Here is a 26,696-nt window from a genome sequence, read left to right as displayed (position 1 = left end):
GGCATTCTAAAATAAAATCATCCAAATCTAATATTCAGAACACATGAAGCCTTAATGAATAATCATTGTGGGCTAAGGTCACAGCATTTCAGTTATAAACCATTTGCGTATTGAATCAACTGGTGGTTGGAAAAATAAAACGTAATCTAAAATTATGACTTTCTGTAGTGGTGTATGATTGTGACATGATTTATTGATATACCATGTACTTGCTTGTCAGTAAAAGGCAACACACTTTGAAAAGTCTACAGTGAAAAATATAAACGATGGAACAGCATCACACACTTTTTAATAGGATTTTCTTTTGCCCATGTCCTAGCCAAAGACATCTATTTATTTATGGTTTTTATTTAAAGCAGGGTCCTGGTTGGATTCTCAAACTACATTTGATAGACAGTTTTAGCTCTAATTGTTGAATTTTGTATAATCCAATTCAAAAGGGACATCATAAATAGATATGCAGAATTCATTAATATGAAATGATTGACATAATTTAAAATCTGGTTGATTATTCATGTGTTTTCAGTGAATATAGTTGATAATCAGGGTAAGCTTGCAATGGAGGAGAACAGACAAAGATGTAGTAAAAAGGTGATGGCATAAGATCTGTGGACTCCTTTACTGATTGCAAACAGCCGTAGTCCAGGCAGCATACAGCGATGGGGCCCAGAAAAGGGGGATTTCGAGGCATGCAGCAGGAAAATTAAATAATTCATTTTCCCTCAGTATCGTCCCTCGAAATCCTCCCTTACACGACCCCTGTCGTTACCTGCACAGACCACGGCTGATAGCAAATGTCTTTCAAAAACAATACTAATAGTCTACGGGAAACAGCCATTACAACACGCATAGCCCCTCATTCTTCCTTGCACTGAGTGTTATACCAGGAAGGAGTGCTACTTCTTCTAACTGAATGACAAACCTCTACAAAAAAGTATTGTCTCAGTTCCTGAAACATTTGGGTGTGTATTTTGATAAAGTTAGTCAGGTCCTCCCCATTCTCCAAAGGCAAATTTAAAAGCAGTAACAACTCCCCTATTCCATCAGTGACTACTCTATAAACTTTGGCGACCAATTCCCCTGTGAGCAATAATGCGCTCCATTTGACCCTGCTTCTATTAAGGGACATGGCTAGTTTTCTATTGAAGGGCTCAACGCAATTTATTTGTGCAACAGAGACAAGGTTCCTCATTTCTAAAACAAGCACATTGTGATCACTTCAATGATGGGGTAGGCCCTCCATATCTATTAGTTTGGGCTAAAGTCAGATATTGAGCAGAAAATACCGTGGTCGAATAAATGTATTGTCTGATTTTGACCTTCCCTTGCAGGCTCTTAGGCCCCGGTTCAACGTGATAGAATGGAGTAGTAGGGCTGCCTCTCCCCGATGAGGTAGCCTTCTTGCTAAACGACATGAACTCTGAATGATGTATGAGGCTTGGAGACCAGCTTTCTTGAAATAAGCATATGTCACATGCATCAATAAAGGTACACCACTCAGGGCAAGATAACTTTGATGGAAACCCTGCCACATTCCAGGATATCAATGTAGTTATCGCTGTGGAACAGACCTTAACCAAGCACACACACACACACACACTGCTAGCGGAGCTAGCCCCATCCATGCACACACTCCTGTTGGCATCATAGGATGGGATAATCCCAACTCCAGTCTTGCACACACTATCACTATCAACACCACAAGGTTGGGCAAGCCCAACCCCTTCTTCACACGCACTCGCGCATCCAGCTGCATAGGGTGAGCCAGGCCCTACCCCATATTTGGACACTTAACTATCAAGTTTTGAAGGAATAACTCCGTTTTTTTAGAATGAATTGTGAACTTGTTTTGTTGGGAGGGAAGGTGGTTTGTTAATTACACATCCAATTAAATTGGTTTATGTGATTGGATGTTATGGCTCATGTAATAAGAAGGTGGATGAGGAGGCAAAGAGAATGGATAGACGTGAACAGAATGGTTATATTTTTTGAAGGGAAAGATAAGGTGGAAGTGAAGATGGAGGTCTAGAGTGCAGAGATGAAGAAGTGTGAGGTAGAACAGACAGATGTGCTATGACGTGAAGGATGAGAAATGGAGACACAGGAATTTAGGAGAGTGGATGATATCATAGGAAAGGGAATGTAATCTCATTGGTTCGTGATGGAGTAATACCTGTTCTGTAGATTTGATTTTCAGTTTTTAAGTGCAGATTTAATCAGTTTAGGTGCTTGTAGTCTGTCACAATTTTTTGCTGGTTTCGTTTGCCCTTATTTTGCTCTTACTTTGATGTGACAGGATGCAATTCTTGCTCTCCTAGTGTACTGCAAATTATAATTTTGTAATATTTATGACAGAGTTAATTATAGACCGCAAAATAATGTGTCTGATAGAGACTTCTAGCTGCAGATTCCTTACCTTAGAATTATCCCCAGGCCTCAGACTGGACCCGGAATTTTGTTATCTGAGCAGTACCCCTATGCACCTGTAGATGGCGTCCTCTGCGTCATCCGCTCTTGAAAGTTATGTGCGCAGTGCTTATATAGGAGCCACCCCAGCGCGCTGATGTCAGTTATTTTCTTTCTATGCTAGTCAGCGCAGATCCAAAGAGAGCTACCCCATCAGTCACTTTTTTAATGTGCTTTTTTGATGATTTGCTGACGTTTTTAAAGTGTTCTTCTCCTGGTGGGGCAGGGATATCCACTAGTAAGGCCTATAGGAAGGCCTGCTTCAAGCCCTGCGGCGTCTGTCATCAACAGATGTTTCTGACGGACCTGCATCTTGTTTGCCTCTGGTGCCTGGGCCCAACAAATGTTGGTGACTGACCTGCATCTTACTTGCCTTTGGCGCGACCACGATGTGAAGACCTGCACCAATTGTGGTGCCATGCACCCTAAGGCCTTGAGGGAGCAGTGTCTCAAGCTCCTTGCCACGATGGTCTTGATCACGGACGAGAGGGAGGTCCCAAGATCGGTTGCGCAGTCCAAGATCCTCCTTGCATTCGAAGTCATTGGGCCACTCGAGTAAGAGGAGCGTCGTCATTCGAGGCCAGGCTCCAAGTTTCTGGGAGTCAGAGCAACCCCTGCTTATCTTCAGAAGTTTTATGACACCATGTGCCTCATATCTGAGCAGCCCACTCTGGCGCTTTTGGGCCCCGCAGGATCAGGAGTGACCCTACTGGTTCCATGCCAGCAGCTCCGTCTTTGGCACCAGTTGGTCCCCTTGGATCCATGAAGGCATCCGGACCAGCACCAGTCATACCATATTAACCTTCCCCTTCAGCGGTCCTGATGCAGATGCTCCCAGTGCCGCCATCTCCATTCTGATCCCCAAATCCAAGACAGAGCCGCAGGGGTTGCACATGTGCTGCCAATAGCTCTGAAGGGATGCAGCTTAGTTCATGATCAGATGTGGATTTTAAAGCACGATTCGCTGGGGGGAGCAGTTTTCTCTATGGTGGCCTTACTGCGCTATGTCTGGCAGAGAACAACTGACTTGTCAGGGGATGGCCAAGCATCACTTATGGACATGCCCTTTAAAGGCTCCCGCCTCTTCGGAGACAATGTGGATTTAGAGCTTGAGTCCTTGAAGGACAGCAGAGCTAGGGCCAGGTCCTTTGGCTTTTGCATGGCAGCTCGCCATCCCCAATCCACCTTTTGCAACTTTTGTGGTCACAGATACAGCTTTCAGCTGGGTCTATACCCTCACAACCACAACCGCGCGCAAGCTTCCCAGACTCTGCGTGGCTGAGGACCCCATGGGTCGGGCAGCCAGAGGTTAGGCAAGTCTCCCATCCCTGGCAGCTGCAGCCTCCAAACCCTTATAATTGTCCCTCTTAGCATCATGGGCACCCAGTGGTAGGCAGGATACACCATCACCTGCCCCACTGGAGGTCTATAACATCAAACCGATGGGTTCTTCAAAGTGTTTGAAGGGTCTTCTCCCTCACCTTCATGATTACCCCTCCACCATTACACCTGCTTGTAACAGGTTCATAGAGGACAAGCTTACCTTGTTCCACCAGGAAGTGACGTCTCTCTTGGCTGAGGGATCCATAAAGAGGATGCTGACTCCAGAAGCAGGTTGTAGTTGTTATTTCTGCTTCTTTCTGGTGCCCAAGTAGGACGGAGGCCTTTGTCCTACCCTAAATCTGTGCCCTCTCAATTTTTTATTGAGAAGGAGAAATTAAAAATGCTCAACGATCGCTGAAGACCTGTCTGCCCTGGACCCGTAAGACCGGATGGTAGCATTCGACTTGCAGGACTAATATTTCCACATTCCCGTCCTGCCTGCTCACCCACATTCCCATCCTGCCTTGCTCACTGACATTACCTTTGGTTTACGATGGGCTACAAGCACTTTTAATTTGCCGTACTCCCCTTGGGCCTTGCCAGCTCCCCTCCAGCCCTGATGGAGGTGGTTGCAGCTCATCTGCAGAGATCAGGGGTACCAGTCTTCCTCTATCTCAATGACTGGCCATTGAAGGTGGGCTTGCACCAGGCTGTTGTCTCTCTCCTCCAGACTACAGCGAACCTTCTGCATTTGCTGTGGTTCACTATCAACGTGCCTAAGTCACACCTGACTCCGTCAGATGTTCCCTTTCTTCAGAGCTCCTCTGGACACAGTTCAGTTTCGGGCCTATTGTCCCGAACAGCAAGATCAGGGTATTCAGGTTATGAAACCAATGTTTCAGGCTCCATCCTGTATATCAGTGATACTGACTCTGAGGCTGCTGGGACCCCTGGCCTCTTGCATCCTGCATTTGACACTTGCTGGCATACGTAAGCTCTGCAGTGAGCCCTGATGTTCCCAAGGGAATCCGGACCCCACATCAACCTTCTGGAGCTCTAGGCAATCTGGCTGGCATTGAACGCCTTTCTACCCACCATCAAGGGAAGGCTAGCTCAGGTGTTCACGAACAGCATCACCATGGCGGTACTGCAACAAACATCCAGAGGTGGTGCAAGGTTTCTTTCACCAGTGGATAGTGCCTTGGTTAGATTTGTTCACCACTGCCGAGCGTGCAATGTCAGCAGTTCTGCACACTGGAGTTTCCGAGGCAGCTCTCGCTCGGTGACACTTTTCGTCTCAAGTGGAGCTCACACCTCCTGTATTACTGTCAGCCCATATCACTCCTGCGTAGAGTTCTCAAGAAGATCAGAAACGACTGGGCCCCAAGTCATCCCTGTGGCTCCGAACTGGTATCCGGATTCGGTATCTCGAGCTGTTGACCATGGCCATAGGTCTTCCGATCAGGCTGCCACTTCAGTAGAATCTTCTGTCGCAGGGGCGGGTTCTCCACCCGAACCTGTCAAAGCTCCGCCTTCTTCCGTGGAGATTGAACAGTGACGGTTGACAGCCTTCGACTTTCCGCCTAAAGTCTACAATGTTTTCTAGGCAGACAGGTATCCCTCCACCAAAATGGCATATGCCTGCCGTTGGGGCAAGTTTTTGGTATGGTGTGCTGAGAAACTGGTTGATCCTATTTCTGCCCTCCCTCTCACAGGCCCTTCTCTTTATCCTTTCCCTTGCCAGCATGGCTCTGCTCTGGACACCTTCAAGGGCCACCTTTCTGCTATATTAGCCTTTCTACAGTTGCCCGACCAACCATCTCTCTTCAAATCCCCTAGTGTACATTGGTTCTTGAAAGGTTTGCAACATATGTTTCCTCCTTCACCATGCCTCAGTGGGACCTGACATTCCTGATCTGTGCTCCAATTGAGCCTTGCACAAACTGTCCTCTCAGGGTGCTTACCCTCAGGATTCCTTCCTGGTTGCAATAACATCTGCCCAGATGGTCATTGAGCTTCAGGTGTGATCATCCAAGTCTCCCTATTTAAACATCTCAGGCAAGCTAGTTCTATGAACTAGAGCTTCATTTTGCCAAAAGTCATCACTCCCTGTTTTGTAGGCCAGTCCAACTCCCTGCCTACTTTTCATGCTCTGCCGCATCACTCTAAAAAAGAAGAAGAGTAACTTCGTGACTGGAATCAAAAAAAGCATTGTTTTTCTACCTTGACCACACAAGAGAGTTTTGGGTGGGTGACCAGCTCTTTGTGGGATATGCCGGAGCGAAGAAGGGAAAGGCCATGTAGAAGCAGACCATCTCCTGATGGATTGTGCTATGTATTTAGATCTGCTACACATTGCTCAAGAAGCAATCCCCTGAGGGTTTGCGGGCTTATTCCTCTAGAGCTAAGGCTGCGACTACTGCGCTAGCATGCTGATTTCTGGTCCTGGATATCTGCCAGGTGTTAACGTAGACTCAACAAACATTAATGAATCACTACTGCCTGGACAGGCAGGTCTCTCAAGATGGGCACTTTGCTTGTTTGGTCCTGCAGGACTTTCTATTGTAAATCTGTTTCAGAGACCACCTCTGGGGCAGTATTGCGTGGGTATCTATTCTAAGGTAAGGAATATGTGGCTAGAAGTCTCTATCAGATGAACAAATGACTTACCTTCTATATCGCCCAAGCGCCTTGAGACCCTTCCGGGTGAGTAGCGTGCTATACAAATGCTATGATTGATTGATTGATTGATATCGCCCTATCTGGTAGGGACTCTTTCTAGCCGCAAATTCCTTACCGACCTACCTATTCTGCCTTCTTTGCAAATGGATTTAGGAACAGGGCTGTTCCCCTTTCAGGGCCCTAGATTTCCACCCAGTGGTCAGCCTTCTTCACGGTGCTGTGCTCCTCGCGAAAAGAAACTGACATCAAGTCGCTGGGGTGGCATCTATGTAGGCACCGTACATGTCACTTCCAGCACGGGCGACCGTATATACTGGCACGCAAGGGTACTGCTCATTAAATTTTTTCCAGATCCAGTCTGATGCCTGGGGATAATTCTAAGGTAAGGAATCTGCAGCTAGATAGAGTCTCTACTAAATAAGGCATTACAGAAGGTAATTAAGTTGTTTATTGCTATAATATTATTTTAACACAGAATGTGTTTCTTTGTGGAGCTGAGCTAAACCTTGAATGCAGATAAGAACATTGCATTCCAGCTATTGAATGTGAACGTTCATGGTCTGAAAGTCTTATAGCATGACGTATCCATAATCCTCTATAAGAAAGCTGTGGGGTTATGTTTTTCTCAGACATCCGAAAGAACACTTGGTCACAAGATGAGAGCTCCAAGGCCCAGGTTACAAGATGTGACCTTTTCAGCCTTTATTCTGTCAAAGTATGATGTGTGTTTCTTGTTTCTTCATGTCATGTTTTTCAACTATTCCGAGTTCAAATATCACCACTGTATACATTAAATTAATTTTTTTCAACAGATATTGACAATATCCATTAGCGTTTAATGACTGGAATAGTTTACGAGCCTTTCATGTCCTGTTAATGATACTGTGTATATTCTATAAAAAAAAGGTTGAAAATGGAGGAGCTCCTCAAAGTTACACATTTCCTGAAAAGACACACATCCTAATGCAGTCTCGCTGCTTCTGAAAATAGCATCCCTCACTCCTGCCATGTCGCAAGAAGATTTTGACACTCAAGGGAAAATGGACTAGCATATTTAACTTATTCTCCCGCATCATTATATTGTCTTTCAGATCAACATCCTTATATTCTAGTCAGACGTTTCGTTCAGTATCATAGTTTACTAAACAGATTAAAAAGGAGAACAATATGTTAATGGAAAAACAATAATGCTGAATATTAAACAGCCTCACAGATTACCCCAAAAATGCAGCGTTGCCGTGATGGTTGTTATTTTGAGCTGTGAGACGTTTTGAAGCTATTCTGTTTATGATGCAGTCTAACATGGTCTTTTGTATTCAGACTGCAGAGAGATTTTGCTGCCAATGATGACAGAACAGCTAAAGTATCATCTGGAAAGGCAGGAAGAACTAGAAGCCTGCTGCCAATTGCTAAGTGACGTCCTGGAAGTGCTTTATCGGAAAGATGTGGTTAGTAATTTATTTGTGTTCTTTCGAATTGGTTTATATTCAAATTGCAAGTCGAATTTATGATAATTAGTCTCATTGTACATGTTTCCTTTGGAAATGCAAAGCATGGACCTCTAAACGCAAACGTTGAAAATGGCATACTTGTTTGTACGATTGTCCTCTACGCATTATGATGATTTTAGATGATTTATTTGAGAAGATTAAAAAAAATTCAGCAAGGATACGCATTACAAAGACAGTGTGATATTAATTGTTAATGTATTTATGTAGCGCTTACGACCCCTCACTGAATTGTATACTTTAATAAAGGGCTGCAATCTTATTTTTAATTGTTGCTCCACTTCAAAGCTCTTATGCCTTTTTAATGTATATCCTTGAGGTGTTAGCAAAGTTTCGTAAAGATAATTGTAATTACGGCTTTTATAAAGTACACTTGAAATGTTATTCTTTTTTAGACCTAATAACACCTATTAGGATTAATTAACCCAGTTGTGCTATTTTTTTTCGGTCAACTCTGGATGAAAACCCAATATCAACATGCCAGAATTCTGACTTGTGATCAGAGGGCTCTTGTTACACATATAACAGTGGCATCAACAATCGGAGCTATCATATAAGTTTAATATGATTCGATAGGTGTGTTGATATAATATTGTATGGGAGGTCAGAGCATGTGAACCCCTGTATGCAAATGATATTTAGTGTTCGTGATAGCATCTCAGGATAACACTAGGTGGTCTTTCTTTTCTAGTTTTTAGCGAAGGTTGATGACTCGCATAGACGTTTTAATCTTTTCAATTGTTTGGGACATTGATGTGGCGTAGGGTCCTAGCTGATGCTAATCAAAAATGTTGTGAGGGAAATAAAAACTAGATTATAGCACGTTCATTAGTTTTACCAACTAATCTAACTGAAGGCTAAATCTGTGAAATTAGAGAAAAATGTACAAAGAGTTCCCTTTTGGGTAAGGCATCTTTTTTAAAAGCGCAGACTACCCAGGCTAAAAAACTATTTGATTTGGTCAAGCAAGCAGTCCTCCACCCAAGTCATACAGTTCCATGCCGGTAGTTCCAGATGTAAACTGTGATAACCTTGCTCTATTCATCACGGTGAAAATGGGGCAAGATTGAAAATACCTGGACCATTTGACCATACCTGTAACCTGGAAACCAAAACAGAACAGAGAAGTCACATGGCCTGAAGTTGAAGAAATCTCAGAGTCAAAAATGAAAACAACTATAGCAAAATTGGGATCTACCCATTTCATTGACTTCATTCAAACCTTGATCATATGTCACTAACAGCTTTCTGGGTCTCCCTGATGAATGCTTCAGTAACCCAAGGTTCTGCGTCAAAATGTCTGACATCCATCAAAGCCACCCTCCTTGTGAAACAATCAGGAGCTGGATGAAACAATTTTAGGAACCACAGATCTTACTGGACCTAAAGTTCCTTACCAATGCCCTGAAAAGTTGCACTGAAAATCCGCTAAAATGATACACTTTGGAGAGCCATAGTCTCAATGACGTCTAACCATGCTTCAGACCAACCTGCAGCAATGAGACTACAATTCTTCTAATTGTTAATGTTGCACTCCTTCTATTGAACAGAGGTGACTTTTGCCTTCTACCCCTCCGAGATCTTGCAGTGTTTTGTGGCATGGTCATTCACATCATGCAACTCAGGATCCTAGATGAAAGAATGGAATTCAGAGGGGTAGCTCTAAGCCAGTTCTGTATATACCTTGACCACAGATGCCAATTTGTAAACATCTCCAACTCGTACTCCAACTGCACACCTCACCACCTGCCAGGCTCATACTCTTGCCCACTTTGTTCAATCTATACTGGGAACTCCTGGGTTCACAAATTTAAATTTCTGTATCTTTTAATGCTTCTAGGTGAATAACATGTAGCTTTTTGTGAAGGGAGGCAGTGCAGAGCAAATCCCCTTCTGTAGTAGGGGATCTCTGTGTATAGTCATAATCTAGTGAATAGTCCCGCCCATGTGCGTGGACCCCGGAGCAATCAAAAATAATCTCTTACAGTGTCAAAAAATGCAGGAATGCATAGACACTTAAGAGAGAATTTAAAGACAGATAATGCAGCCTAAAAAGGCTACACTGTCCAGTACTTCAACTAGAAATTCCACCACAAAATCCACAAAACAGCAAAAGCCTGTGCAGATTTCCATTGCTTTAACAGCAAACTCCCTCAGGAATGATAGAGAGAAGAACCTGGACAGACAAGCCCCATAGGCTGCCATTATGTGGCTCAAAACAGGATACTGTGCCTTTAAGAGAATCTTCCAGAACCTTCTCCCAGTATCCCAGAATGCATAGCAGGTCCAACTTACTTTCAGTTCTTTTTTCCGGCTCCTGCAAGCAGGACCCTGGAGCATTGAGCTCTCCCTTTTCAAGGGTTTTGTGGTGTTTTTTCACTAAATTCGATTTTGTGTACTTTTAAAGTACTCTGGTGACTTTCTTCTTGGTTTTCTGCACCCTTTTGTTGTCCATAATGCCTGCATTATTTGACAAATGCCCGGAGTGCTCCAGGAAGAAGGCCAAGTCAGATCTCCATGAGGTGTGTATCCTCTGCCTTCCCTCTTCCCACATCCCTGAGGAGTGTGGGATCTGTAGAGGCTTCTCTGGCAGGACCCTGAAGGACAGGAGGAAGATCAGACTTCAGGGCCTTGAAGAAAGAAGACTGAAGGCTCAAGGTGGGTCTGGAGGGGCTTCTACTGCCCATGCTGAGGCCTCTGGGGGGCTCCCCAGGGGCAGGAAGTCCAGCAAACGTCCAAGGTCTCCGTCTGGGTCGGTTGCTCTGACCACGACGTCGAGAGGAAGGTCCACGGCCAGTTCCCGGTCTCCCCAGGGCTCTGGGTTGAGAAAACATCGCCCGTCGACGTCGAGGGACTTACACAGGCCGCCGTCGAACCCGGTGTCGATTTCTTCGTCGTCGCCGTCGGCGTCGAGTGGAAGGCATCGGAGGACCCGGCGTCGGCGCTCGCCGTCGAGGCGACACTGCCGTTCGCCGTCGAGGACGAGGACATCATCGTCGTCGAGGGGATCCTCGTCGTCGAGGCCGCCGTCGAAGCGGACAAGGTCGCCGTCGAAGCGGAAGAGGTCTCCGGCGCAGAAGAAGTCGACGTCGAGGCGATCGAGGTCGCCGTCGAGACGTAAGCGCTCGCTGTCGAGGTTTAGAGGATCGTCCATCTGGTCGGGGTCGACGTCGAGGCATAGAAGCCGGTCGACGCCGAGGCGTGTGAAACGGTCGACGCCGAAGGGCTGCTCGACGTCGAGGGGACCACGTTCGACGTCTGGACACCGGTCTTCGACATCGGGGGTCGTAAGGACAGGCCGAGGACTGTGGGGGGCTCCCCTCAGTCAGGACAGGATGGTGGGTCGCCGGGAACGGCGTACTCAGAGGTGTATACCCCGAAGAAGACTATTACGCCTCCTCCTCCTCCTCCTTTGCCTAGAGGTCCTCCTCCGAGGGCTCCAACTCCTCCTCCGTTGCCTCCTCTACCTGCTCTTCCGTCAGGACCACAGGCCCCTGTGCCTGGTGCTCCTCCCCCGGTTCCACCGAGATCGGTGTCGATGCCCAGACTTCCGACACCTCTGAAGAAAACTCCTAAGTCGCAGGTTCCTCCTAAGCCCATGACGTCCGTCCCGGGGAAGCCGGTGGAGCGTCCCAGACCCAGGAGATCGAGGTCACGCTCAGGGAAGAGAGACAGATCCAGGAGTAGACATGGATCCTCCTCTAGATCCAGACATCGCCATAGGAGGCATAGGTCCAGATCCCGTTCGACCTCTAGGACCCGTTCCTATTCACCTACATTGTCGGATTCACCGGAGACGAGGGTGTCTCCGATAGATGACATTGGCACGTTCCAGGAGGTTCTCCTGAGAGGGGCGGCGAAGTTGGGGATCAAGGTGACGGCCCCGACACCGACGACTTCTGTGATCTTCGAGACTTTACACACGAAGCACCTGTCTCGCCCCCTACTGCCTTTGGTGCCAGGACTGGTTGAGCCTGCTGAACAGCTCTTCCTTACGCCGGCGGTGGTGAAAGCCGCCCCCTCCAGGCTTGTCAAGAAGTACAGGGCGCCTGAGTCGGACCCGGCCTTCTTACGGATGGACCCAGTGCCTGATTCGGTGATTGTGACGGCGGCTAGGAAACTACATGCTACCTCCCCGTCCTCCACTGTGCCTCCGGATAAGGAGAGCCGCTGGATTGACTCGGCTGGAAGGAAGGCGTGTGGGACGTCTTCCACGACGATGAAGGCCTCCAGCGACTCGGCGTTGCTGGGGCGGTACGACCGTGCGCTGTGGGATTCCATGGAACAGTTCGCGGACCTTGTCCCGCGGGACAGGAAAGAGGACTTCATGGAGATCGTCCAGGAAGGGATGCTGGTTTCGAACCAAGCCATCAGCGCCGCGGCGGATATCTCCCTGCTGGCCGCACATGGTTACTGCCACGGTATCAATCAGAGACGCCATGCTTGGCTCCGGCTGACGTCGCTCAAGCCTGAAGCGCATCAGCGAGTGGCAAATCTGCCGTTTTCCGGCGACACCCTCTTCGGGAAACACGCAGATGACGAAATGGCCAGGATGAAGGCCGAGGCTGAAACCCTGACGGCCGTGGGCTTGGAGAAGCCCAAAGACAAGAAAACCTTCAGCCAGTTCCAACGACGGTTCGGGTCGCAGGGTAGAGGAAGGGGACAGTCTTCTGGGCAACAGCAGCAGCAGCAACAACAGCAGCAATACAGAAGACCCTTCCAGAAACGTCAGAGGGGTAGAGGTGGACAGCAGTCCTCTACCGCGAACAAGGGCCCGGCTGGGTCTCGCCCCTGAGCGGTTACTTCCCCTTCGTCCGTTACCCGCTCCGGTGGGGGGAAGCGTTCAATTTTTTCTGGCAGAGTGGAGAAAAATTACTCAGGACAAGTGGGTGCTGAATATTGTTTGCAATGGATACATTCTTCGGTTCATCAGCCCTCCTCCATCGATTCCTCCGGTCAGCTCGCAGTATCAACTGCGCGAGCTCCAGGCGGAGGCCGACATCCTTCTAAGGAAAAGGGCGATAGAAGATGTACCTCTGTCTCAAAGAGGAAGAGGTCTGTACTCCCGGTTCTTTCTGGTCCGCAAGAAGGACAAGAACGAGTTCAGGCCCATTCTGGACTTGCGACATGCAAACAAATAGATTCGCAGAGAAAAGTTTCGCATGCTGTCGTTGCATCAGATTTATCCTCAGCTGCAGCGGGGAGACTGGCTTTGCGCCATAGACCTACAGGATGCGTACTTCCATGTGCCCATTGCACACAAACACAGGAAGTTCCTGCGATTTCAAGTCGGCACCAATCACTATCAGTACACGGTACTTCCGTTCGGGCTGAAGTCTGCGCCCCGGACGTTCTCGAAGTGCATGGCAGTGGTAGCGGCACACCTGAGGAAGAACAAGGTGTTTGTCTACCCGTACCTGGACGATTGGTTGATCAAGGCCTCCTCCTTCTCTGAAGCTCAAGCACACTTCCAGAAGACGTGCGTTCTCTTGAACAAGCTGGGGTTGCACATCAACATGTCCAAGTCTATCCCGACTCCGGTCCAGTGCATCCAGTACTTGGGAGCCTCCATCGATACACTGTCAGCAAGCGTGTCTCCTTCGGAAGAGCGACGTTTATCACTCCTTCGGAAGGCTCAGGCTCTCATGTCCACTCCATCCACGACAGTGAGGACGGTGTCTTCTCTGCTGGGATCGATGGCCTCTTGCATCTTCCTGACACCACATGCGCGGCTGCACATGAGACCGCTGCAGGAGTGCTTGGAAGATCAGTGGGACCAGAGGAGAGGATCTTCGGACGGCAAGATACGACTGTCTCTACATGCTCTTCAGTCTCTGAAGTGGTGGTGTTCAGCGGAGAATCTCCTCAGAGGGGTTCCCTTCCACAAGGACATTCCCACTCAGACTATCGTGACGGATGCTTCTCTCCTGGGATGGGGAGCGCACTCCGGAGACCTGCAGATTCAAGGGACGTGGTCCCCGTCAGAGTCCACGTACCACATCAATTTCCTGCAACTCAGGGCTGTTCACTTGGTGCTGAAGGCTTTTCACCCGTCCTTCCGGACCAACTCTCTGCTTGTACAGACGGACAATACGACCACGATGTATTATCTCAACAAGCAGGGGGGCTCGAGATCACGCACTCTGTCTCAGGAGGCGCAGGCGATCTGGCATTGGCTTCTGGCTCGAGGACTCTCGATAACGGCCACTCATCTGCCAGGTGTGCAGAATGTTCAGGCAGACGAGCTGAGCAGAATGATTCAGGAAAACCACGAATGGGTCATAAACGACGAAGTACTAGGAGAAGTCTTCGCAAGGTGGGGCACTCAAGACATAGATCTGTTCGCCACCGCCGAAAACAGCAAATGCCGAGACTTCGCCTCCAGGTACTACCAGCCGGGGACACTGGGGAACGCGTTATGGGTCAACTGGTCGAACAGCTTTCTGTACGCTTTTCCACCCATTCCCCTGATTCCAGCGGTTCTCATCAAGCTCTGCCAATCCAGGGCGAAGATGATTCTAATTGCCCCGGAATGGCCCAGACAGTGGTGGTTCACGGACCTGCTTCACCGGTCTCTCCTTCCTCACATGAAGCTGCCGTGCAGGCCGGACCTTCTCACGAAGTTCGGGGGGCGGATGGTGCACCCCAACCTCTCGTCTTTGAGTTTGGCGGCATGGCTCCTGAAATAGTACAATATGGCCATTTGAATCTCCCAGAGGATTGTATGGACATACTGAAGGAGGCTAAGCGACCTTCCACTCGGACTTCTTATGCTTACAAGTGGAAGAGGTTTTGCATCTGGTGCAAGTCTAAGAACTATGACCCTACGACATGCAAGGAAGATGTCATCCTTCCATATCTGCTACATCTGGCGCAGTCTGGCCTTAATGTCCATTCCATTAAGGTTCATCTGGCTGCTTTGACTGCCTACAGGAAATGCCCTTCACAGACTTCCTTCTTCCAGATCCCTGTGATCAAGGATTTTCTAGAAGGCTTGAAGAAAGTATTCCCTCCTGTCAGGCTTCCTTCGCCTTCATGGGACTTGAATGTGGTGCTGTCCAGATTGATGAAGGAGCCTTTTGAACCTATTCATAAGGCTTCGTTGCAGCACCTGTCCTGGAAGGCGGCGTTCCTCGTGGCCATTACATCGGCCCGCAGGGTGAGTGAAATTCAGGCGTTGTGTTGCCAAGAACCTTATACTGTATTTCATGCTGCTAAGGTTGTTATGCGTACTCACCCTAAGTTTCTTCCCAAGGTTGTTTCTGATTTTCATATCAACCAGACTATATCTTTGCCTACGTTCTTTCAGAATCCTTCATCTCCAGCGGAAAGGTCTTTGCATTCCCTGGATGTTAGGAGGATGCTGAAATTTTATCTGGATAAAACCAGTGATATTCGTAGGTCAGACCAATTGTTCATCAATTATGGATCAGTCAGGACGGGTCTTGCGACCTCTAAGCAGTCTATCTCTAGGTGATTGTGTCCTGCATACATCTGTGTTACCAAAAAGCTAATAAGACCTTAGGAGGTAAGCCTAAGGCTCATTCCACCAGGGGCAAGGCTGCCACGACAGCATTGCTCCGTAATGTTCCGATTGCAGAAATCTGCAAGGCGGCCACTTGGAAGTCGGTTCATACCTTTGCTAAGCATTACTGCCTGGACACTGATGCTAGGGCAGATGCTCAGGTTGGACAGGCTTCACTGCGAAATCTGTTCGCAAACTAGTGGTGTTGATTCTCTTTTCTCCACCGCCGCTTTGGTGTGGGGATGGGCTTGCCATTCTATTCACTAGATTATGACTATACACAGAGATCCCCTACTACAGAAGGAGTAGTTTCTGTCCTGTAACTCCAGTTCTGTAGTAGGGGTATCTCTGTTATAGTCATAAGCGCCCTCCCTCCTCCCCGGTGGAGAGAGATATATATTCCTTTACGGAATGCTACAGGTCTGGCGTGTTACGCCTTCAAAAAAGAACTGAAAGTTGGACCTGCTATGCATTCTGGGATACTGGGAGAAGGTTCTGGAAGATTCTCTTAAAGGCACAGTATCCTGTTTTGAGCCACATAATGGCAGCCTATGGGGCTTGTCTGTCCAGGTTCTTCTCTCTATCATTCCTGAGGGAGTTTGCTGTTAAAGCAATGGAAATCTGTACAGGCTTTTGCTGTTTTGTGGATTTTGTGGTTGAATTTCTAGTTGAAGTACTGGACAGTGTAGCCTTTTTAGGCTGCATTATCTGTCTTTAAATTCTCTCTTAAGTGTCTATGCATTTCTGCATTTTTTGACACTGTAAGAGATTATTTTTGATTGCTCCGGGGTCCACGCACATGGGCGGGACTATTCACTAGATTATGACTATAACAGAGATACCCCTACTACAGAACTGGAGTTACAGGACAGAAACTACTCCTTCCTCTCACAAATTCTGGGCAAAAACAATATTGCATGGCCCATCATTATTTCAAACGTGCCTACAGAAAACCATTTCTACTTAGGTCTACCAACAAATCCACTGTGGAGTAAGCACACATCTATAAATGTACATTATGTATAGAGCAAACTGGTACTACTAAATGTATCTTTTGCTTCTTCCCCGCGATTATTTCACATCTTTATAATATTTTGACTGTACCTCATGTAGTACTGTTACATGATGTTTCTCCTAAGTATTTTGAATTCATTTCTGTGGTTGGTTAATGTTCCTCTACTCATGCCAGAGTAGACTGCGTAGGCTCAGTACGTTCCTTAAATTGCTCAGCTTTCCCTTAGGGCTACAAAATCTGAAATATATAAAATGTACTATAAATGTTTCTGTTACAATTTGGTAGTAATGTCCGTGTTTAGCCTGGCATTGACTAGTCTAAATATACCAGTATTTTGAGGTCTTATACAATGAGCAGTGATTGGTTGAAAATAGTCTTGCTCCATGTTATTGATAATTTAAAAAATTTGTTGTAAATTATTTCTTCTGTACTAGTCTGTGATGGTTGTTTATCTGACATGTTTATGTTCAGCAAATGTCTTTTTACTTGTATGTTTTCAAGTAGTATGATTAGATTATCTGGTGAACTAGGGAAAATAAAAGGTTTCACACAAAGGATTAAAGTAAAAGAGGGGGCTGTCCCTGTTAAACACAAAATAAGAAGTGTTCATTTCTCTATCAGAGAGGATCTTGAGAAGGAACTTGCTGTACTATGCAACATAGGTGTGATTGAGCCCATTGAATTGTCAGACTGGTTATCCACCTTGGTCGTAGCACGGAAATTGAAGAATTAACTCAGAATTTGCATAGACTTGCACATTTTAAACAAAGAGATATGGGTGGACTCTCACACACTCTCTAACATCACTGGTGTTAGCCATGGTCTCTGGTGCTATGGTCTTCACAAAACTGGATCTTGCTTCAGCGTACCACCAAGTATAATTAGACAAAGATTCACGTCATCTTACTGTGTTCAATTGCCCATCTGGCATTTTTCAATTTTGCTGCATGCCTTTCGGACTAGCGTCAGCGGCATCGGTTTTTCAGCATCTTATGGTTAACCTACTCAAGCGGCAGAAAAATGTTGCTATTTTCCAAGATGATGTGCTTATACATGCGCCAGACAAGACGACACATGACAAAGTGCTCCATAAGGTTTAAAGTATTTTTCAACAACAGGGCATTGTACTCAAGCGAGAAAAGTGTGAGTTCAGCAAGGATTCAGTGGAGTATCTTGGCCACATCATCTCGAGTGCTGGAGTCACACCGAGACCTGCACTCGTACAAGCCATTGTCGAGGCACCTCCACCTTCTGACAAATCTGGAGTCAAGTCTTTTCTAGGGTTGAGCAAATTCTACTCGCGTTTCATCCCAGACCATGCCACAAAAGTACGACCTATCTCTAACCTGCTCACGAAAGAATTAGACTTTGTTTGGGACGATGAGTGTGAATGTGCATCCGCCTGTTTGAAGACTCAATTTAGTCATGTCAAAGTTTTGAAACCTTATGATCCAGCGCTTCCTTGCACATTAACTGTTGATGCCAGTAATTATGGATTAGGAGCAGTATTAACCCAGACAGTTGGCAATCTGCAACACACCATAGGTTTTGACTTCAGCCCCCAGTCTACTCCATCATTGAAACAGAGTTATTAGCATGCTGGTGGGCTATTGAAAAATTCAAATGCTATCTCTGGGGCAGGAAATTCATGCTTCAAATTGACCTCGAGCCACTTGTGTTCATCTTAGGAAGTTCCAATTTCCGCAGCAACACACCACACATAGCAAGACTTTCTTTAAGGCTTCTCCAATTCTAATTCAATGTCGAACACATACCTGAGGGTAAGAATGTACGAGCAGATGCTCTGTCACGGTTGCCCGCTCCAGGTAACAACACAAGCTGTTTTGACAAATCTAATAGCGAAGATGAGTTTGAAGACTGTTTGGTTGCCACTATAGAATTGCAAAAGATTTGCACTTTAAATGAATGTGATTGGAAAGCGGCTATGCAGAATGATGAGACTCTAAAATGTGTCAAGAAGTACATTGCAGAAGGGTGGCCCAAGAGAAAAGTGTAAGTCTGGACATCCAACTGCTTGTTAAATTATGTGATGAATTGTCTGTTGAAGATGACCTTGTCATCAGACAAGAGAAGACTATACCCCCCTTCGCCCTCAGAGATTCTCTCCTGTCCGATGCTCATCCAGGTCATCCTGGCTCCACTCTCACTAAACGCAGAGTGTGTGAGCACTTTTGGTGGCCACAAATGGATAGAGACATTGACAGTATGGGTCATGATTGCCTATTTGTGACAGTAGCGACAAAACATTACGGGTCTCCAATCCACCCCTCACATCCATTCCTCTTCCTGATGAACCCTGGGAGAAATTGGGTATTGGTGTTCTAGGTCCATTCCATGCTTTACCCCTTCAATGTCGCTTCACCATAGTCTTGGTGGACTACTACTCTTAAGTGGCCCGAAGTAAAATTTGTTGCCAAAACTGACTCCAATGAAATTCTTGAATTCATGAAAGAGGTGTTCATGCGGGAGGGGTTTCTTAAAACCTTAGTATCAGACAATGGGGTCCAATTTGTGTCGTCCAAAGTTGAGCATTTTCTCAGAGAAGCCTCCATTACCCACCTTAAGTGTTCTCTCTATCACCCCCAATCTAACGGTCTAGTAGAGAGGCTCAACAGAGTGATTGGTGACTGCATACGGTGGGCTATTCCTCACAACAAGGTCATACCCGTTGCTGTCACAACAATGCTATGGTTCTACAGAACCACGCCACACTCATCCACTGGCATGTCACCTTTCGAATTGCTCAAAGGGAGGAAGTAATGTTCTGAATTCAGACCAGCATGGATGTCCAAATGGTTTAGAAACAGACTCTCTGCCTGAGAGTTAGATGAGATGGTAAGAAACAAGGTTGATTCTGCTCAAGGTAAGCAAAGGGTTTACTTTGACAAAACTAAACACGCTGCCTTCAAGAAATTTGTTGTGGGTGATGTAGGTAAGATAAAAAGATCAGGTTTTGTACAAAAGGGTGACAGCAGGTTTAGTAAACCTGTAATCATTGACAAAATCTGTGGGAGTGCGGTCCGTGTGAATCGTTGCAACTGGTGGAATATGAACAAGGTTGTGAAGGTTCATGCCCAGGTGCCTGACAACTCCCCGCAAAGTGTGGGCGCTGGAGAAAGAAGGTTTGCTACTGGTGAACCAGGTACCTCTGGCCCTGATAACGTCCTCATAAGCAATCCTAGAAGGAGTGAGAGCCTTCCTGTCAGATTCAGGTAATTTCTCACTCTCACTCTCTCTCTTTCTCTCCTTCTCCTCTCTCTTTCCCTCCTTCTCTTCTCTCTTTCCCTGTTCTCCTCTCTAAAGAAAGGAGATATGTAGTAGGCTGTCCTCGTGCCCTTGTTCAAGGACTCTCTGTATTGTATTTTGCTGTTGATGTTCACTATTCGATGCCTCGCATATCTGTGGGATCTGTATCTACAAATAAAGTTGAATGATCTTACCTGATCTGACTCGGAAGGTGATTACTACAGACTTTCTTTAAATGCTCAATGGCATTAGTAAGAACTCTTTTAATTATAAAACATACATTGTACATATATTCAAAGCTTTAACCAAGTGGTGGCTCAATTTATTTCCTCAGAGAATATAGAGGGAAGAGGGCACAAAAACAATTATTAGCAGAACCTTTTGAAAGGGGAAACACTTGTTCTACCGAAAGAGAAAATTATGGTATTTTTAAACATGCTATCCTAAGTGGCAAAAAGGGTGATGGTGTACAGAACTTTAGAAGCATGGTGGAAATGGGGAGGGGTGTGACACTAAAAGACTTGAAGAGGCTCCATAATCTCTGATTGGAAATTTTGGCAGATAAATAATAGTTACAATTCTATTTTGTTTTCATGTAGACCTGATGAGTTAGGTAAAGCCGAATGTTGGCACAGATAGTTGAATAAACATGTCAAGGAGATCATGAGCTTTATATAGGTTTTGAGTTGCTTTACCAAAGTGCCTTTGTTGAATGAAGCCGATGTTTGAGCACATTTCTTCTCACCCAGTGCCTCTTAGTATTACCTAAAGGGCTGCAGATATATGCAGCTGTTTCTGTAATATCTGGTGCAGTTGCACAGAGTTAGTGCTGATGTATCATAAAGTGCCCTCAACTAAAGGGGGTGCCTTTGCTGGTGCCCAGATGACCGATGCAGATGGGTGGTTAAACCATCTTAGAAATTAGACCAGCCATGCACTCGCCTTCGGGTGATACACAGTTAGTGTTCACTGGAGGGTGCTCTTTGGAAGAGGACACTGAGTTAGGCCAAGATAGACCTCATATGGGGTACAACCTTGGCAACGGTGTGGATGAAGCCCTTGAAATAATGTAATTTAGTAGAATCAGTATCCCTTTGATGTCCAACGAGTATCCGCGTCTCCAAGGGTAAATATTATACTCACATTGTTATTTTAATGTTGTGACCAACAAAAAACCTGGATGGTCAAGTTAACCTACATCAGGAGGGACCATAAATATTACAGAACTGACACAGAGCTAAGAGGCTTGGCTCCCAGCAGATCATGCTCTGAAAAATATGGCCACGTCACTTTGACCTCTCTACTCCTGTGTCAAGCTCACCTTGATGGTTACATTAGTGAATAAGTCCAGCTATTTACAAATTAATAAAATATGTCCTAATGTGTGATACCTATAGTGTCAAAACTAGCTTTTCAAAATCTCTTTCCCATATTTACCAGGAAGCACATTGCAAGCGTAAAATAATCCATATTAGCCCAACGTTTCGTATTTAAAGGTACCATTGTTTTGAGTGAGCCTTTAGAAAAATGTTTCTAAAACTTTACTTGCAAGTCACTTGAAATTTTAAGACAATCACAATTGGAAATAATTATGAGCCAATGTGAACAATATTGTGGGCACCATGTCTGTTCATATAGAAACAGTTGCTTACAAATAAAACTTCTATTTTCTTAAGTTAAACCAGGACAATTTTTAACCCACATACTTTTTTCTTTCACGCATCCCCACTCACAACCAGCTCCACTGTAATCAGGTGTTGTAGCACACCCTGATGACGCTAGGTCATGAGGGTGGACCCCGATGATGAAGCATGTCACCACTAGGTGGTGAGTGAGGGGTTTTTAACAAAAGGAGAGTCCTCCCCCTTTTTTTGCATCAGCCTGCACCCCATTAGGAACTGACAATTCCCTTTGGGTGGTACTCCTCACTGTGTTTCTATATTTACGTACGATGGGGTATAGGAGTATTCCCCAGTTCACTCAGTGAACCAAATACCTTGCTCTCCCTATTGTTTATTTACACCATGTCTGTTCGACACCCTTTGCTGCATGCGAGTCTAATGCAATCGATAGGATTTGAATGCCAGATTGATTGAGTCTTTAATTGTTGAAAAGCAGAAGGCCTAGCTATTACAAAATGCAGTTTTCATCCTTATGTGTATGAAACAGAAGTATTGCTTACAAAGTAAATGCATTTAATCACAGCCAACAGGCGTTATGCTCATTTTGATTTCTCCTTCTCCTTATCTCTAGGGACCAACACAGCGACATGTCCAAGTAATTATGGAGAAGCTGTTGAGGACAGTGAATAGAACTGTAATTTCTATGGGACGAGATTCTGAGCTCATTGTAAGTAGCACTGCCTCAAACTATAAAGACAATCTTTGTATCCACTGAGTGTTTATCCCCGGGCCATAGGAATGTCAATCCCAGGCCACACAAACATTGGCAATGCCAATAGATTGGGGTTTAAAGGAATGTTGTATGATAATGTGAAGCATTACATGTAAATAGCATAGGAATAGATATGTATTTGTATTGAAGCAAACAACTTTAGGATAATAATGGTGCAGGTTAATAGGCCATTGACAGAGGTCTGTCAAGTCAGACATACAAATCCATGTAGGTTGCTAAATGCCATCCTCCCATATGTGCTGCTGCCAGAGATAACCAGCATACATGATCTTGTTATCTAAGACACTTTAATAGCATTCTAATATCATGTGTGTGCCCCAAAAGGTCAAGCTTAGGCAGCTGGATAAATAAACAATATGATCACAGCTGCGCTGGGAGCAAGCAATTTTTGTGGAGGCACACAACTTCTGCCCAATCAAAACATGTACTACTGGCTCCTGACATGTGGGTGGAGTCAAAGTCCCTCTAAGGTAATGTTCACATAATTGTCTGACAAGAGCAGCACTCTCAAGCCCGACCAGAAAAAGCAGTGAAAAATATCTTTGATTGTCTTGGGTTATAGCAGCTGGAGCCGGAGAAACGTGCTGAAGCAGCACTGGGAAGGGACAGTAACAAAACAAACAAGCAAAAAACGGATAGTGATCAGGCAGAGCCTTTGTGATGTACAAGTGTGGTAGGTAACAGCTCCTCCTCCTCGTTAACTCAGAGTGACCCACCCTGCCAACACTTATTTTCCCTTTGTCTCACTGTTTTGGAGCTATACACAAAGACCAACTGCCAGCTACACCTAGTTATGTGACCCAGGATTAGGCTGCAGGAACATAGGGTTAAAACAAGAACATGAAACTTTCTAAAAGTTGCAAAAAGAACAATTGAAGGACAGAATGCTGTACAATGTCAAACATTCACCCCAGCACAGAGATCTGGGCCTAAACCCATTGTTTGTTTGCCCCCGTGCAATTCCAGGTTAAACCCAGCCATATGCAAATCAGTCTTGACCATGCTCCCCATGGTAACAGTCTAGCCCGAACTGCCAGGCCAGGTCCTCCCTGGACTAGACACAAGCTTCCTGGGACCAATTGCAGGGTTTTACTCCTCATCAGCGAGGCTAGTTTGACTCCAGTGGCATGGAGAGCACGGGACACCCATCTGGACATACCTGTCCCACTCGGGGTGACAAATGCAAAAAGAATAATTGATGGACAGAATGTTGAACACTGTCAAGAATTCACCCCAGTACAGAGATTTGGCCCTAAAGCCATTGTTGTTTTGCTCTGCATGCCATGCATGTTTAAACTCAGTCATAAGCAAATCAGTCTTGACCATGCTTCCCAAGCTCGAACTGCCAAGCCAGGTCCTCTGCACCGTAAACAAGCATCCTGGGACCAGTTTCTGGGTTTCACCCCCTCATCAGCCAGGCTAACTTGATTCTGCAGATTGGCTGGTAGAGCTCCTTCTGGACCACTTCTAAGGGTCCAGGACTGGGGTGGCACCACTTGGGAGAGCACATCTCACAGATGGCTCCAGATGCTGGATTCAAGGTCCTTGGAAGCATGTTCTGTACTTGAGGCTTCTGATCATGAGGCCAGTCAACTACACCTAGTTATGTGGCCCAGGATTAGGCTGCAGGAACCAAATGATTAGGACAAGAAAGTGCCAACTTTCTTACAGTGGCATTTTTAGGATTGTGATTAGAAATCTGACTTTAACATTAAAAAGGACTTTCAAGTTCAGACATAAACTCCACTTGTCTACTTGCTCCAAGTTCGAATTTACAGCTTATTAAGTGTAATAAGCTAACTCCAATGTTATCCTATGGGAGAGGTGGGCCTTGCAATAGTGAAAAATAACTTTAGGAGCTTGTTCAGTACCAGGAACTGTAAAACTTAAAAGTACATGCCTCATTTTAAATAGACTGCGCTATGCCCTCTAGGTTGTCAGGGCGTACTTTAGGGGTGACTTATATGTATTGAAAAGGAAGGTTTAGCCTGGCATAAGGTTTATTTTGCCAGGTCAAAATGGCCACTTACAACTGCTCTCACACAGGCTGCAGTGGCAGACCTGAGATATGTATAAAGGGCTATTTAAGTGGGTGGCACAATCAGTGCTGCAGACACACTAGTAACATTTCATATACAGGCCCTGGCACATGCAGTGCCACTTCATTAGAGATTTGAAAGTAAATTAAATAGGTCAATTGGTTGTAAATCAATTCTTCCATGTTTAAAGGAGCGAGCACAGGCACTTTAGCACTGGTTAGCAGAGGTAAAATCCTTAGAGTCCTGAAAACCAGCAAAAATGGTTTAGAGCATGGCAGGGTGAAGGCAAAATGTCTGGTTATGACCCTGCCGAAAGGGCCAGGTCCAAAAAAACTACCCTCTGTAAGCTCACTAATGCTGCAAAGTATCTTCTAGCTACAAGCCTGCGCTATGCCAAACAATTTAATATGGGCCTAAAGAGCTTTGTATGGGGTGTCTGTATGATCTGTATAAACTTCAATATCTTCCTTTGATGTCATAATAGCTTAAGCGAAAGATATGTTAGGCTTTATGAAAGGATGAATTAATACATTCTTAAAAGCACAGCACTGTGTAATGAGTATATCTGGGCACGTGATTGCTGAAATATTTGTAAACCTTTATGACTATAGAGAAAATGCAGCATTGTAAAGAGTCCAGAGTAGACCTTAAAAGGGTATATTCATTCTTACATTGTCTTATTGTACAGTATTGGCTGTTGATATCTGCACACGTGGAACAGACTTCACCTCATTTATGAGGTCTTGGGTTGAGTGCATTATCAGGCACTAGTCTCGTATATTGAAAATTTTGACAATATTTGTACAGTAGATTTTGAAGCAAGAAAACCATGGCCAACATGCCCAGTGAATTTATATGTGATGACAAACTGCTAAATTTCTATGCATCATTTTCTGCTGTTGCAGGTCGCAGTTTTGAACACATTGCATTATCAGATCGCCATTATAACGTGCGCGCATGTGTGTAGCATACATCATGTGCTGGTGTAACATACAATCCTGTGAGATGCACTCGCAGGGGAACCCCCGCAGAAGTACCTCGACGCCACATAGTAAGGTCGGAATGCGACCTGCGTGGTACTTGGTATGCAGAACGCTGATGTTCACTGAACAGCGTTGGATTTATGCATGAACTTGTATTTTTGCTGTCAGCAGTTTTGCTCCGAGAATTCAGATTAGAGCATGGATGAGAGTAGGTAAGGTAAAAATAAGAAACATATGATCACGCACCTTTCAGCCTTTATAACGTGAATAAAATATTAACTGTGGCATTTAGCACTTTCCAGTAAGCGTTATTTGTTGACAGCAGTATTTTGGAAACTATGAATATTAATACTGTAGCTGCCATTCATGGAGATTATATGAGTTATTTAATCATCCGTTTTTATAATGAATAACCTGCTTTTAAATTCTGGGTGTGTCGCAGAAAAGCTGGAATAGTCGGTCAAAGAGGGAGTAAAGAAAGCCGTTATCACTGGTGTAATATCTCAGTTGACTAATGCTTCCACTGCAGAAACATGTATGTAGCCTGGAGGTCACAGGCTCTCATGCTTTTATGGTTGACAAAATGATCACAGTGGAGCTCGGTTTTAGTGAAGCCTGTTGTCAACGGCTAAAAACAATTCATTGTGTAGTGTATTCTATTCTCGTTTATTTTGACCATAGGTGTAATGCGTGTAACGATGACAAAAATAACACTTTTCAGAAAGCCAAGTGTGTTTTTCAAACACCATCTCCTTCATTGCCTCCCACACCGTCAATCAGTGAAATGTTTTTTTGCCATAGCAGTTTCTCAAACACCAATCTCTGCATCCTTTTGGCAGAGTACAGAATCTAGTCCCAAAGAACGTCCATGAGTGTGAATGACTTGAATGCTTAACTTTTTTGCAGCTAATGCCACACCTTGTTTTCTATGATGGGTCAAGGACACATTACATTCATGTCTAGCATTGATGGTGCTATTATTAAAGCCGGAAGCACATCTCCTGACCCTCCAAGGTTTTTTTCATTGTATTATAAGCAGCTTGCAATACTGAGGGCAGTGGCTCAATGCAAAATGATGAGGTCCCCCTGCAGAATGGGATGAGGGGCCCCTGAGTTCCGCATATCGGACAGATATTTATTGGCCTTGGATTGAATGGGGCCCCCTAGGGTTTCTTTTTCCACCCAGTGGTGTCATGTTCTCTGCTAGAAAATGTATGCGTAGAGTAATTTAATTTAATAGTGTATGACAGATGAAAGACGTTCTTCAGGATTATATGAAGTTGTTGATCCACGTCATGTCTCTCTCAGCTCACCAGTAAATCAAGTTTGAAAAGCTCAAGATGGTCACTTTGCCTCATATTCATTTATTCCACTCTAAGGCAAACTGGCTGGTCCTATTTCACAGTTCATAAATTCGGCATTCCACGTATCCTATCTACAAAGTCAGAATAAAATCAAACCTGATGGTGCGCT

The 26,696-nt window shown here is 45.3% G+C and overlaps 1 protein-coding gene across 1 annotated transcript in view; it reads left to right on the top strand.

Annotated features, from left to right (window-relative positions):
* The window catches only part of DOCK1 (dedicator of cytokinesis 1), a 1,311,419-nt gene that overhangs the window by 523,979 nt on the left and 760,744 nt on the right, over positions 1–26,696 (top strand). The window contains exons 26-27 of the mRNA XM_078643512.1: positions 7,792–7,919; positions 22,040–22,135. Coding sequence (XP_078499638.1) covers positions 7,792–7,919; positions 22,040–22,135 — 224 coding nt within the window. The remainder of the gene's footprint in view (positions 1–7,791; positions 7,920–22,039; positions 22,136–26,696) is intronic.

The sequence above is a fragment of the Lissotriton helveticus genome, chromosome 5_1 (assembly GCF_964261635.1).
Source record: "Lissotriton helveticus chromosome 5_1, aLisHel1.1, whole genome shotgun sequence".
Classification (NCBI taxonomy): Eukaryota; Metazoa; Chordata; class Amphibia; order Caudata; family Salamandridae; genus Lissotriton; species Lissotriton helveticus.
The sequence above is the reverse complement of the archived record's forward strand: the minus strand, read 5'-3'. Positions and strand labels throughout refer to the sequence as shown.